Source organism: Scyliorhinus canicula, chromosome 16 (assembly GCF_902713615.1).
Source record: "Scyliorhinus canicula chromosome 16, sScyCan1.1, whole genome shotgun sequence".
NCBI lineage: Eukaryota > Metazoa > Chordata > Chondrichthyes > Carcharhiniformes > Scyliorhinidae > Scyliorhinus > Scyliorhinus canicula.
Genome location: NC_052161.1, coordinates 29388343 through 29402639, shown reverse-complemented (window position 1 = coordinate 29402639; position 14297 = coordinate 29388343). Strand labels below are relative to the sequence as shown.

Below are 14297 nucleotides of genomic sequence, written 5' to 3'. Positions count from 1 at the left end.
AACAATCTGGGAGGAATGAAAAAAAAAGATATAATCAATTTAATGATGACCAAACAGTGGTTTGTGTTGGGATAATGGATAGGAAAGGGGGATGATTCTTGAGGAGGAAGTTGGACAGAATTGAGACAATTTTTGTTTCTGGTCTTCTTCTTCTTCATTTAGTGCCATGCCGCCTAAGCAGTCGCAGATTTCTGGTGATCAATTGAAAAACAAAAGAAAGTTTGGGATTCTTTATAAAGTGTCAGCAAAGTTGGTGGTGGTGTAGAGGCGGCTGCGCATGTGCGGGCAGGCCTGGCTGACTCACCGACTCCGCCATTTGCAGCTTCGGGCGCGGAGAGGAAGCGGCTCCCGACATGGAGGACGATTCGTATCCGCGCACCCTGTGAGTCAAGGCGAACAACAGCGGCGAAAATCATTCAAACGCACACGTTTCATTTCCCCTCGCGTCTGTTTGTCATAAGAAAAACAGAAACCGGGGAGGGTTAATGTATATATATATTTTTTTTGAGGCGTGATGACGGCTGGGAGAAGGCGTCAGGTTTACCTTTCCTCCCGTAGGCCTGACGCCCGGAGCGGGCTTCGTGTTTGGAGTCCGGGCCCCAGAGAGAGAGAGAGGAAGGGGGGGAAGAAGGAGAGCCAAGTGGTGGTGGAGGGGGAGAAAGGGGTGCCGTGAGGCCGCCAGCTCCGGCCGCGGGCCTCGCACCCGGGCCAGAGGGAGAGGAATCCATTTTGTGTCGATCACGAGCGGCCTCGTCGTCGTCGAGCAAATCAGTCCCGGCAGCTGGCGCCCGCCTCGCCGCCGGGGCCCGGTCTCGTCTCCTGGGAGATGCCCCGGGGGGCGGGGGGGGGGGGGGGGTGGAGAGGAAATAAACTTAATTTAGAAATAAAAAACCGGCGCCGCACTTTTTATGACGGGCGGGAGAGGAGCAGACGTTCCGGCTTCCAAGAGATTGCTCTTGACGGCGTAAATTTTTTTCATGTTGTTTTCGCTTTGATCTTTTTGTTGGTGGTGTGTGGGTGGGTGGGGGTGTTTCGAAACATGCACCTCGCCCATCCGTCCAGCTTGGTCAATAAGTGGCCCGGGGGGAGATATTTATTCCACCTATTCCTGTCTATTGTGAACATGGTCTGTTCCAAAATTGTTGGTTAGCTTTGCGGATTTATTGGCAAATTTGACCTCGCTATCGACAGCATTGTGTTAAAGATCAGGGAAGATTGCCATGTTGATCCTGAGTTATGACTGAAGATGAAGAATGGTTTTAGCACATGAGTCTTGCGAATTTTGTGCTGCAAAAAACTTGAGAATACATGCACTTTGGTACCTGCATAAAACTTTGGAAGTTATGTTTAGTTTTGGTCATGATTTATGCTAATGTATTTGGACCTAGTGATCATTTAATAAAACTTGCCAACCAGAAAATGCTTCATTTAAAAAAAAAAAATGACAATTGAAATGCCAGGTACCTCACTTCCTAATATTCAGTTTGTTTTTGTGAGCATGCATTTGTTTTATGGTGCCTCTATCTTTTATTTGTCCTGCCTTCTGAAAGTTTCATCATGGTTTGCTAGTTTTAGATTTTTTTACCCCATGAATGTACCCAACCTTTCCCTCCCAATTTTAGCAACTCCTGGAAAACTCTCAATTATTGGAAGAAATGTACAAGGCGATAGTCAGAATCCCATCAGTGTTTAATGTTCTACCACTTGTTAGAGGAAAAAGTAAACCAAATGGACTGAAATGCCTGGATCACATTATCTTTTTAATGGAATGATCACAAAATGCCTAATCAATTATTACCAGTTAAATCACTTTAAAGCTACTGAAATAATCTAGAATGAAAATGTGCTAATAATAGTAACTGACATTGAAATGTCTACTTGTTTTTCAGCTACGTAGGTAACCTCTCCAGAGATGTGACTGAAGCCCTTATACTTCAACTTTTTAGTCAGATTGGCCCATGCAAAAGTTGTAAAATGATTACCGAGGTAAGAACACAACATAATTACACTCCCAAGAATAATATAAACTCACTATGTCAGTGATTATTCTGAATATTGTTGTCCCGTAAAAGCTTGTTTCATACCTGCAATAGCTAGAAGCACAAAGTACATTGGTACAAATGGGACCAATTTCTACACTAACCTTTTGTGCAAAATGAGATGATTCACTGTTAATCTACTATATCATCCTTTTGAATGACTTCAAGAAGAATACTGGTTCTTGGAAAAGTCACAAATACGACAGTTGACTTTTGAGTTTATGCACCACTAGAAGTACAAGCTACTATGTACTTTGTGCAGTGTTCTGGGAGGAGTAGAACTTTTAAGTGCAAGTTTCAAATTGCGGTGCATAATTTAAAATAGGCTTGTTTGTAATGGAAATGTTGTAAGTGCCCTCAGTGGGGGAAGAGAGGCTGGGGGGGGGGGCTAATGAAATGCAGTAATTTCTGGGGTGAATATAAGAAATAGTAATCTTTCTGGGCCATGCAACAAATCTCTTTTTTTTTGAGGACTGCATACAGCTTGCAGATCAGAGGATCTCCATGCTCTGCTACTGTGACATAGCTGGTAGAAAATTTGGTCGCAGCAGCCAAGGGACAGCTTTTCTCCCGCCACTCCCTCTGCATACGTGACTTTTGCTAATTTGGCTGTTCACTGGAGCAGCACAGTTTAGGTCAACACCTTGACCGCGTGGCAGTTTATGTTTCCAATTCCTTTGGTGCCCCAATCATCTCCATCATTGAACTTTCTACAATGCTATCATCTGATAATTAGATTCTACTGTACAACAGTCGGTGTTCACATTTGTGTGCTTTGTCTGCTTATGGATGATTAATTATTACTTTGGTCCAGAAATATATTGGTTTTTCACTACTAAATGACTGATCAGGTTGTCAACCAATGTGTTAATAAAATATTCCATTCATTCATATAGTATGTTGCCTAGCAGATCAGTTTGAAAGGGAATGGTTGAAATTTTGGGTGGAACCCTTATCAGTAATTGTTTGGTATCTTAAATGTATAATTTTCTGAATGGGCTTGCAGAAGAACACAAATCAGTGCTGTGTATTTGATGTTGGGCTATTTCACCCTATACAATTATTAATTGTCAGGTTTGAATCCTCAATCTGAAGCATTTTGCAATTCATTTGCTTTTTTGGCCGATTATTAATTTGTCCAAAACATTTTTAAAAGGTACTTAAATTTGTATAGCTAAAAGAGTTAAGCATGGACTGGGCTGTTGCGGCCTAGCATCTTAAACCTTGGAATGAGATGATTGTATTGGACAGAAAATGTATCCTAACAGAGTTCAACAGGTGGAAATTTGGTGCAGAGGGGGAAGAAAGTGCTTCTTTTTGTCCTCAATACTTGTGGTTCCTGTAAGAATAAGGGAATAAGTATTTAACATATATAAATGCATAAAGATGGGGCAGAGCAGGTTGTGTCTGGATGGCATATTATAGGAGTTTGTGGACTGCAGGACTATCCTAAGTGAACACCGCTACAGTCATGTTTTTGTCTTGAAACCTGTCACACTCATTGAGCTGAAGTGCAAGTTGGTAACACACATAGGGAGAGGGTGCAGTATGTGCAGTTTGCTCCAGTCTTTGAGTAGCGCAGGATCAGAATTGGGTTAGTATGACCAATAGTTTGCAGAATGAGGGGAATCCCAGTAGGATGGGGAAGGAGGATCTGCGTAAGCTGGTTCTAATCAAAAGGTGTAATGTATTTACTACCTGTAAGAATAAGAAGAACGGCTGTTAGAAGGACAGTCAGAATGCAGCCCAGGCACCTAGGAATAGGTTGTCCAAAAGGGGTAACCTGGAGAAGTGTAATGTGGTAGCTCTAATTGGCAGGCAGTTGGCATCCTTTGGAAGCAGGGTCAGGAGTCTCATTTGAAATGACACCTACCGTGGGCCAGACTGAGGACATTTTGAACTGGCTTGAAAGGATATTGGAGGCAAAGGAACCAGTTATTATGCTGGGTTCAGACAAACCATTTAGGGAAGTAGTTTTAAACACTACCAGGAACTCCGAGCAAAATTAGGTTATCGTAGAATTTACAGTGCAGTAGGAGGCCATTTGGCCCGTTGAGTCTGCACCGGCCCTTAGGAAAGAACACCCCACTTAAGGCCATGCCTCTACCCTATCCCCATAATCCAGCAACCCCATCTAACCTTTTTTGGACACTAAGGGTCCAATTCTGCCATTTAAGAAAAGGAGAGTGTGAAACCAGGTAATTATAGATGAGCTAGCAGAACATCCGTTGTCAAGAAATGAATCTACAAATTAAGAACTGTGACTGAACACCTTAAATATTAAACTAATCTGAAAGATATAGCATGGATTCGTACGGTGTCATGCCTGATGACGGTGGAATTTCTTCGCAGAGGTGACCAATATCTGTCGTAGGTGGGAATGTCTGGCTATTTGCAAGGATCTCCAGAAGGTATTTGATGCAAAATCCCCCAGAAGAGACTTAACTAATGCTGAAGCTCATGGAATTAAAGGCAGATTGCTGACCTGGTTGGGAAACTGGCTGAGTGGCAGGAGACAGAGTTTGGATGAAAACAGGTATTCTAATGGGTAGGATGTGATGTGTCTCAAGGTTCTGTGTTGGGGCCCCATTATTCAGATTAATGATCTAAATGATGAGATTGAAAGTTCCAACCAAATTTGCTGATGAGACAAAGACTAATGTAATTGTAGGCAATGTAAGTATGACATTACGAAGAGATGTTAATTTAAAAAGTCACAATGATGGCAATTGCCATGCAGCTAAATACAAGGTTGTTCACCTCAGACTTTTGAGGGGAGAATAGCGTACTTTCTAAATTGTAGAGGTCCAAAGAGACTTGGGAATTCGGGTATCTAGATCATTAAAATGTCACTGGTACAGAAAATAACAGAGGCTAATCATGCCCTAGAAGAAACAAATGCAAGGATAGGAGCTAGGTTTCAGCTGTAGAAAGCTCCAGTTAGATGATACCTGGATTTTTGAGCGTCACATCTTTAGAAAAATATATTGGTGTTAGAGGGAATGCAGCTGAAGTTTGCCGGAATGGACGATAAATTCCTAAGTGGGATAGATTAGAAAGGAGCCTTCAACTGAGGTGCCATAGCATAGGAGGTCTAGTCTAAATTAGCGGCAGACTTTTCAGAATGAAGTTGGGAAAGATGCTATGAAATGGTGGTCGCAGTTTAGAACTCTTTTTTTGCAAACGGTAATTGCTAAATCAATTTAAAATCTGAATTTGGTAGAGACGTTCCAGCCTGCTTCGCCATTAAGTGCCAGCATAGCTGATCTAATCTTTTAAAGTCTTTTTATTGGCATTTTCAAAATTATATCCATTGCCTTGCTTTTCATTTATTGTACAGTTCAAAAAGGCTTCTGCTTGGGTTTCTCTATTTAAAGTATGTTGCCGTCTGGCTCAGCATACAATCTCTTCTCTCGCGCTCTCTCTCTCTCTCTCTGTCTCTCTCTCTTCATCATCCCCCCCCTGCCCCCAAGCCCTCCTTTTTTAAAAAAAAAAAAATGTTTTAAAATGCTGTTTTGTCCTGGACGAGGTGGGTAGGTCTTTCCTCCCCTCTCTTTTCTATTCTTTCCTTTTTACTGATCATCTAACTGGGCCATTGCTCGTTTTCCCTTCCCGTTTTTCTTTGCGTTCCAGCTGATCTCATCTTGATGTCAACTCGCCTGCCTGTTCCCATTAACTCTTTTAATCCGTTAGTAACTAAACCTCTATCTCAAATTTACTCCATGTCCCAAAATCCAGATTCACAACTCGGAGAGAGAAGTAATTTTTCTTCATCTGTTTTAAATCTGCTATCCTTATTCTAAAACTATGACTTCTAGATTGCCCCACAAGAGGAAGCGTCCACTCCACCTTTACTTTATCAATCCTCACCTTGTATACCTCAATTCGATCTCCTTTCATTTTAAACTCCAGTGAGCATAGCCCCAAACTGCTCAATCTCTCTTCATAAAGCAAACTCCTCATCTCTGAATCAATTTAGTGAACCTCCTCTGAACTGCCTCCAATCCAACTACATCCCTCCTGAAGTAAGGGCGGAGGGGGGGGGGGGAACCAAAACTAGACCTACTCTAGGTCTGGTCTCACCAATGCCTAACACAGTTGCAGCAACACTTCCCTACTTTTATTTTCTATTCATTCAGCAATGAATGCCAAAATTCCATTTGCCTCCCTTATTACCTCCTGTACCTGCATACTAGTTTTCTGTGATTCATGCATGAGGACACCCACATCCCTGCACGGAAGCACTCTGAAATTTCTCTACGTTATAATGAGTTGCTTTCTATTTTTCTGACCAAAATGGATAACCTCAGTTATCCACATTGAGCACCATCTGCCAAATTTTGGCCCACTCACCTGATCTATCCATATTCATTTGTCAATGTTTTTATTTCTTTATTGCAACTTCTTATCCCACCTATTTTAACGTCATCTGCAAATTTTGCCATACCAATATATATATATTATATATATATATAGACCAAACTCTGTAGCATCTTACTAGTTACACCTTGCCAAACCTATTTGACAAAACCTATTTGTCCCGTCTCTGCTTTCTGTTGGTTAAACAAGTCCTCTATCCAAGCTAGTAAATTAACCCATACCCCATGTGATTTTACCTCGAGTATTAATCTTTTGTGTGGCACCTGATCAAATACCTTGTGGCAGTCCAGATATCTACAGGATCTCCATTAACCACTTAGACCATAAGACATAGGAGTGGAAGTAAGGCCATTCGGCCCATCGAGTCCACTCCGCCATTCAATCATGGCTGATGGGCATTTCAACTCCACCTACCAGCACTTGGCTTGTTACATCTTTGAAGAACTTCAGCAAATTAGTCAAACACTATTTACCCTTCATTAAAACCATGCTGACTGATGGATTGTGTTTTGTCTTTCCAAATGTCCTGTTATTCCTTCTTTAATAATGGAGTCTAACAATTTCCCAATGGCACGTTAAACTAACTGTTCTACAGTTTCCTCCTTTCTGCCTCCTACCTATTTTGAAAAAGGGCAGATATTGGCATTTTCCCAATCCACTGGAAGCTTTCTTGCATCTGGGAATTTTGGTATATTGTAACCAATGGATCCCTTTCCTTCGCTGCCGCTTCCTTTAAGAGCCTAGGCTGTAGGCCACCAGGTCTTGGGGGCTTGCCCACGTTGAATCTCAATAGTTTGCTTCATACTTTTTCTCTGTTGATGATGATTGCTTTGTTGATGATGATTGCTCTAAATTGCTCCCTTTCTATTGCCTCTGTGTTACCTGTTCCTATTGGGATGGTACTGGTGTCCTCCATTGTGAAAACTAGGCAGAGTATTGATTTATCTCTGCCATTTGTGTTCCTCACCATTAACTCCCCAGATTGATTTTCTAAGGGACGAACATTCACTTTAGCAGCTTGCTTCCCTTTTACATAAGTTTTTGCAATTATTTTATATAATTTGCACTAGTTTTCTGAATTTACTGTTGCTTTTTATATTTTTTTTAATAAACATTTTATTGAGTTATTTCTTTGGCATTGTAACAGCAACGAAATCAACTATGTATATAACAAGGAAAATATTAACTTAGTGCAAATACACCTCCCACAGGTCCTACCATTGTTTACCCCCCCTAATCTATGCTAACCTAACTCCCCCTTCTGCTGACGATTAGTTCTCTGCGAGGAAGTCGACGAATGGTTGCCACCTCCGGGCGAACCCTAACAGAGACCCTCCCATGGCGAACTTGATTTTCTCAAGGCAGAGGAAGCCAGCCAGGTCTCTGATTTCGGGGGCTTTGAGTCCCTCCATGCTACTAATATGCGCCTCGGGCGACCAGGGAAGCAAAGGCCAGAACATGTGCCTCTTTCTCCTCCTGGAAACCTGCGACACCCCCAAAAATCGCCACCTCTGGACTCATGGCCATCCTCCTATTTAATACCGTGGACATGGGGTCGGCAAACCCCTGCCAAAATCCCCTCAATTTTGGACATGCCCCTGAACATATCGTCATGGCACTGCCACTGGACCAGCCCCTTGAGGCCCTCCGAGCAATTGCCAGTAGCTCTAGCGCCAGCGCAAACAGCAGTGGGGAGAGGGGGCACGCCTGTCTCGTCCCCCGGCGCAGTCTGAAATCGTCTTGTTTGTCCGTGTACCTACAACTGGAGCCCGGTACAGCAACCTAACGCAGTCAATAAAGCCACTTCCAAACCCAAACTGCTCCAGCACCTACCATAAATAATCCCACTCGACCCGGGCAAAGGCTTTTTCTGCGTCCATCGTGACCATCACCTCAACCTCCCTACCTTCCGGGGGGCATCATGATTACGTTTAACAGCCTTCTTACATTGGCCACCAGCTGCCTGCCCTTAACGAACCCCGTCTGATCCTCCACTATAACATCCTGTACACAGTCCTCAATCCTGGAGGACAAGATTTTGGCCAGAGGTTTGGCATCTAGGTTCAGCAAAGAAAAAACCGTGTTAGGGAACTGGAGCTGGATGAACTTCGGATCATTCAGGAGGCAGAGGGGGGTCATAGATAGAAGCTTCAGGGAGGTAGTTACGCCAAAGAATAAAGATAGATGGGTGACGGTGAGAGGGGTTGGGGATAAGCAGTCAGTACAGGGATCCCCTGTGGTCATTCCCCTTAGTAACAGGTATATCACTTTGGATACTGTTGGGGGGGGGACGACTTACCAGGGGTCAGCCATGGGGTACAGGTCTCTGGCACAGAGTCTGTCCCTGTTGCTCAGAAGGGAAGGGGGGAAAGGAGTAGAACATTAGTCATTGGAGACTCTATAGTTAGGGGGATAGATAGGAGATTCTGTGGGAACGAGAGACTCGCGGTTGGTGTGTTGCCTCCCAGGTGCCAGGGTCCGCGATGTCTCAGATCGTGTTTTTGGGATCCTTAAGGGGGAGGGGGAGCAGCCCCAAGTCGTGGTCCACATAGGTACCAACGACATAGGTAGGAAAAGGGATAGGGATGTAAGGCAGGAATTCGGGGAGCTAGGGTGGAAATTTAGAACTAGAACAAACAGTTATTATCTCTGGGTTGTTACCCGTGCCACGTGCTAGCGAGTCGAGGAATAGGGAGAGAGAGCAGTTGAACACGTGGCTGCAGTGATGGTGCAGGAGGGAGGGTTTCAGATTCCTGGACAATTGGGGCTCATTCTGTGGTAGGTGGGACCTCTACAAACGGGATGGTCTACATCTGGACCAGAGGGATACTAATATCCTCGGGGGGAGTTTTGCTAATGCTCTTCGGGAGGGTTTAAACTAGTTCAGCAGGGGATTGGGAACCTGAATTGTAGCTCCAGTACACAAGAAGCTGAGAGTAGTGAGGTCATGAGTAAGGTTTCAAAGTTGCAGGAATGTACCGGCAGGAAGGAAGGTGGTCTAAAGTGCGTCTACTTCAATGCCAGGAGCATCCGGAATAAGGTGGGTAAGCTTGCGGCATGGGTTAGTACCTGGGACTTCGATGTTGTGGCCATTTCGGAGACATGGATAGAGCAGGGCGAGGAATAGTTGTTGCAGGTGCCGGGGTTTAGATATTTCAGTAAGTTCAAGGAAGGTGGTAAGAGAGGGGGAGGGGTGGCATTGTTAGTCAAGGACAGTATTACGGTGGCTGAGAGGACATTTGATGAGGACTCGAATACTGAGGTAGTATGGGCTGAGTTAAGAAACAGGAAAGGAGAGGTCACCCTGTTGGGGCTTTTCTATAGGCCTCTGAAAAGTTCCAGAGATGTAGAGGAAAGGATTGCAAAGATGATTCTGGATAGGAGCGAAAATAACAGGGTAGTTGTTATGGGGGACTTTAACTTTCCAAATATTGACTGGAAACACTATAGTTCGAGTACTTTAGATGGATCTGTTTTTGTCCAATGTGTGCAGGAGGGTTTCCTGATGCATAATGTAGATAGGCCACCAAGAGGCGAGGCCGTATTGGATTCAGTACTGGGTAATGAACCAGGACAGGTGTTAGATTTGGAGGTAGGTGAGCATTTTGGTGATAGTGACCACAATTCGATTAGGTTTACTTTAGCGATGGAAAGGGATAGGTATAAACCGCAGGGCAAGAGTTATTGCTGGGGGAAAGGCAATTATGATGCGATAAGGCAAGACTTGGGATGCATCGCCTGGCGAGGAAAACTGCAGGGGATGGACACAATGGAAATGTGGAGCATGTTCAAGGAACAGCTACTGCGTGTCCTCTATAAGTATGTACCTGTTAAGCAGGGAGGAAGTGGTCGAGTGAGGGAACCATGGGTTACTAAAGCAGTTGAATCACTTGTCAAGAGGAAGACGGAGGCTTAAGTGACGTGATGGTTCAATTGGGTCGCTTGAGAGTTACAAGTTAGCTAGGAAGGCTCTAAAGAGAGAGCTAAGAAGAGCCAAACGAGGACATGAGAAGTCTTTGTCAGGTAGGATCAAGGATAACCCTAAAGCTTTCTATAGGTATGTCAGGAATAAAAGAATGACTAGGTTAAGAGTAGGGCCAGTCAAGGACAGTAGTGGGAAGTTGTGCGTAGAGGTGCTAAATGAGTATTTTTCGTCAGTATTCACACAGGAAAAAGACAAAGTTGTCGAGGAGAATACTGAGATACAGGCTACTAGACTAGAAGGGCTTGAGGTTCATAAGGAGGAAGTGTTAGCTATTCTGGAAAATGTGAAAATAGATAAGTCCCCTGGGCCGGATGGGATTTATCCTAGGATTCTCTGGGAAGCTAGGGAGGAGATTGCTGAGCCTTTGGCTTTGATCTTTAAGTCATCTTTGTCTGTAGGAATAGTGCCAGAAGACTGTAGGATAGCAAATGTTGTCCCCTTGTTCAAGAAGGGGAGTAGAGATAACCCCGGTAACTATAGACCAGTGAGCCATACTTCTGTTGTGGGAAAAATCTTGGAAAGGTTTATAAGAGATAGGATGTATAATCATCTGCAAAGGAATAATTTGATTAGAGATAGTCAACATGGTTTTGTGAAGGGTAGGTCGTGCCTCACAAACCTCATTGAGTTCTTTGAGAAGGTGACCAAACAGGTGGATGAGGGTAAAGCAGTTGATGTGGTGTATATGGATTTCAGTAAAGCGTTTGATAAGGTTCCCCACGGTCGGCTATTGCAGAAAATACGGAGGCTGGGGATTGAGGGTGATTTAGAGATGTGGATCAGAAATTGGCTAGTTGAAAGAAGACAGAGTGGCAGTTGATGGGAAATGTTCAGAATGGAGTTCAGTTACGAGTGGCGTACCACAAGGATCTGTTCTGGGGCCGTTGCTGTTTGTCATTTTTATAAATGACCTAGAGGAGGGCGCAGAAGGATGGGTGAGTAAATTTGCAGACGACACTAAAGTCGGTGGAGTTGTAGACAGTGCGGAAGGATGTTGCAGGTTACAGAGGGACATAGATAAGCTGCAGAGCTGGGCTGAGAGGTGGCAAATGGAGTTTAATGTGGAGAAGTGTGAGGTGATTCACTTTGGAAAGAATAACAGAAATGCGGAATATTTGGCTAATGGTAAAATTCTTGGTAGTGTGGATGAGCAGAGGGATCTCGGTGTCCATGTCCATAGATCCCTGAAAGTTGCCACCCAGGTTGAGAGGGTTGTTAAGAAGGCGTACGGTGTGTTAGCTTTTATTGGTAGAGAAATTGAGTTTCGGAGCCATGAGGTCATGTTGCAGTTGTACAAAACTCTGGTGCAGCTGCATTTGGAGTATTGTGTGCAGTTCTGGTCGCCACATTATAGGAAGGATGTGGAAGCATTGGAAAGGGTACAGAGGACATTTACAAGAACGTTGCCTAGTATTGAGGGAAGATCATATGAGGAAAGGCTGAAGGACTTGAGGCTGTTTTCGTTAGAGAGAAGAAGGTTAAGAGGAGACTTAATTGAGGCATACAAGATGATCAGAGGATTAGATAGGGTGGACATCGAGAGCCTTTTTCCTCTGATGGTGATGTCCAGCACGAGGGGACATAGCTTTAAATTGAGGGGAGATAGATATAGGACAGATGTCAGAGGTAGGTTCTTTACTCAGCGAGTAGTAAGGGCGTGGAATGCCCTGCCTGCAACAGTAGTGGACTCGCCAACACTAAACGCATTCAAATGGTCATTGGATAGGCATATGGACGATAAGGGAATAGTGTAGAGGGACTTGAGAAGGGTTTCACAGGACGGTGTAACATCGTGGGCTGAAGGGCCTGTACTGTGCTGTTATGTTCTATATGGTAAGACCCACACAGCTCCGGGTCCTTGTCCCTTTTCAAAATGAGCGAGATCATGGCCTGTGACATTGTCTGGGGCAGAGCCCATCTTTCTTTAGCCTCGTTAAAGACCTTCATCAGCACCGGCACCAATATTCCGGAGAACTTTTTATAAAACTCGGCTGGGTACCGTCCGGTTCTGGGGCCTTACCCGACTGCATGGCCTTCAGACTCTCCACTATCTCCTCCAGCTCGATCGGGGCCCTGAGCCCTTCTACCAGCTCCCCGTCCACCTTCGGGAAAGTCAGCCCATCCCCTCCGGCCCCTGCTATAAAAGTCCCGAAAGGTCTTGCTCACCCAAGACAAAGAAATCGATACTGGGATACACCTTATGTACGTGGGAGTAAAAAACAAAACAAATTCCTTCGCCCTCGCCTGCCTAAATCTCCATGGATCCATCCCCCCCCCACCCACCCATCTGCTCCATGAACCCTTTCACCTCCTTTGCCATTGCTGACACCTTGCCCGTTCTCGAGCATGATCAGTCCAGGCCTGGATCAATAACCGTATTAAAATCCTCTCCCATAATCGATTTATGCGAGTCCAGGTCCGGAATCTTCCCTAGCACCCTCTTTATAAAATTCCCGTCATCCCAATTTGGGACATATATATATTGGCCAGCGCTACCGTCATCCCCTGCAGCTTGCCACTAACCATGATATATCGACCTCCCACACCCGAGACTATTCTTCCCACTTCAAATGCCACTCTTGTTAATCAGAATCGCAACCCCTCTAGTCTTTGTATCCAGCCCCGAGTGGAAAACCTGACTAATCCAGCCTTTCCTCAACCTGACCTTGTCCACTACTTTAAGATGCGTCTCCTGCAGCATTACCACATCCGCCTTCAGTCCCCTCAGGTGCGCAAACACACGTACCCTCTTTACTGGTCCATTTGGCCCCTGGACATTCCAGGTGTTCAGCCTATATGGGGGGCAAAGTGCAGCTAGCTTGGTGGTTCCCGCCACCAGCGCCATGAAGTCGCCCACCTATTGTTCCCTCGCTCCCCTCTCCCGCCCATACAAACAAATTCCCAAAAACCACCCACAGAAACTCAAACAGGCACGTCTCCATCCCACACAAGTGCATGTTAATAAAAACACAGGAAGGGCAGCACGGTGGCCTAGTGGTTCGCACAGCTGCCTCACGGCGCTGAGGTCCCAGGTTCGATCCCGGCTCTGGTTCACTGTCCGTGTGGAGTTTGCACATTCTCCCCGTGTCTGCGTGGGTTTCGCCCCCACAACCCAAAAATGTGCAGAGTAGGTGGATTGGTCACACTAAATTGCCCCTTAATTGGAAAAATAATTGGCTAATCTAAATTTATTTAAAAAAATTTAAAAAAAACACAGGAAAAAATAATCCACAAAAGGAACATTGCCAACATCTACTGAGAAAAAGAATCCAAAAATGAAAAATTGAACCGCCCCCCCGCCTTTTCCATAAATCGAACAATAAGAGAAAGCATAACCAATTTAAAAACAGGAAAACAAAACCCACCAAAAACCAAGAGGGAGAAAAGGAAAAAAACCCACAAAAAGCAGGGCCCGATGTAGGCCAACAAGTTGTGTCTCAGCCAGAGAGTTCTCAGACTCCCACCAGTCATTTTCTTCTCGCAAAATCCAGCGCTCATCGGGCAATTGATGTTAGCCCTCGTGCGTGACCCAAAGACGTGCCGGATACAACAAACCGAACTTCACCACCTTAAAGAAAATAGCCTTGACTTGGTTAAAGCCTACCCTCTTCCTCGCCACCTCCACGCTCAGGTCCTGGTACACACGCAGGATGCTGTTTTCCCACTTGCAACTCCGCGTGTACTTGGCTCACCGAAGAATGCATTCCTTGTCCAGGAACCGATGGAATCTCGCCATCATTGCCCTCGGGGGGGGGGGGGTTAGGCTTCCTAGCAAGCGCCCGGTACGCCCTGTCCACCTCCAACGGTTGGGGGAATGCCCCCTCCCCCAGCAGCTTTTCGAACATACCTGCCACGTATGCCTCAGCGCCTGCTCCCTCGGCCCTCTGGGAGCC

The 14297-nt window shown here is 45.0% G+C and overlaps 1 protein-coding gene across 2 annotated transcripts in view; it reads left to right on the top strand.

Annotated features, from left to right (window-relative positions):
* Positions 1-238: 238 nt before the first annotated feature.
* Positions 239-14297, top strand: part of tial1 (TIA1 cytotoxic granule-associated RNA binding protein-like 1) — a 45736-nt gene continuing 31677 nt past the window's right edge. The window contains exons 1-2 of one of the 2 annotated variants that reach the window (XM_038773142.1): positions 239-382; positions 1890-1986. In XM_038773142.1, the coding sequence (XP_038629070.1) occupies positions 354-382; positions 1890-1986 (126 nt within the window). In that variant the 5' untranslated portion in view covers positions 239-353. The remainder of the gene's footprint in view (positions 383-1889; positions 1987-14297) is intronic. The other variant, XM_038773143.1, reaches the window with a different exon arrangement.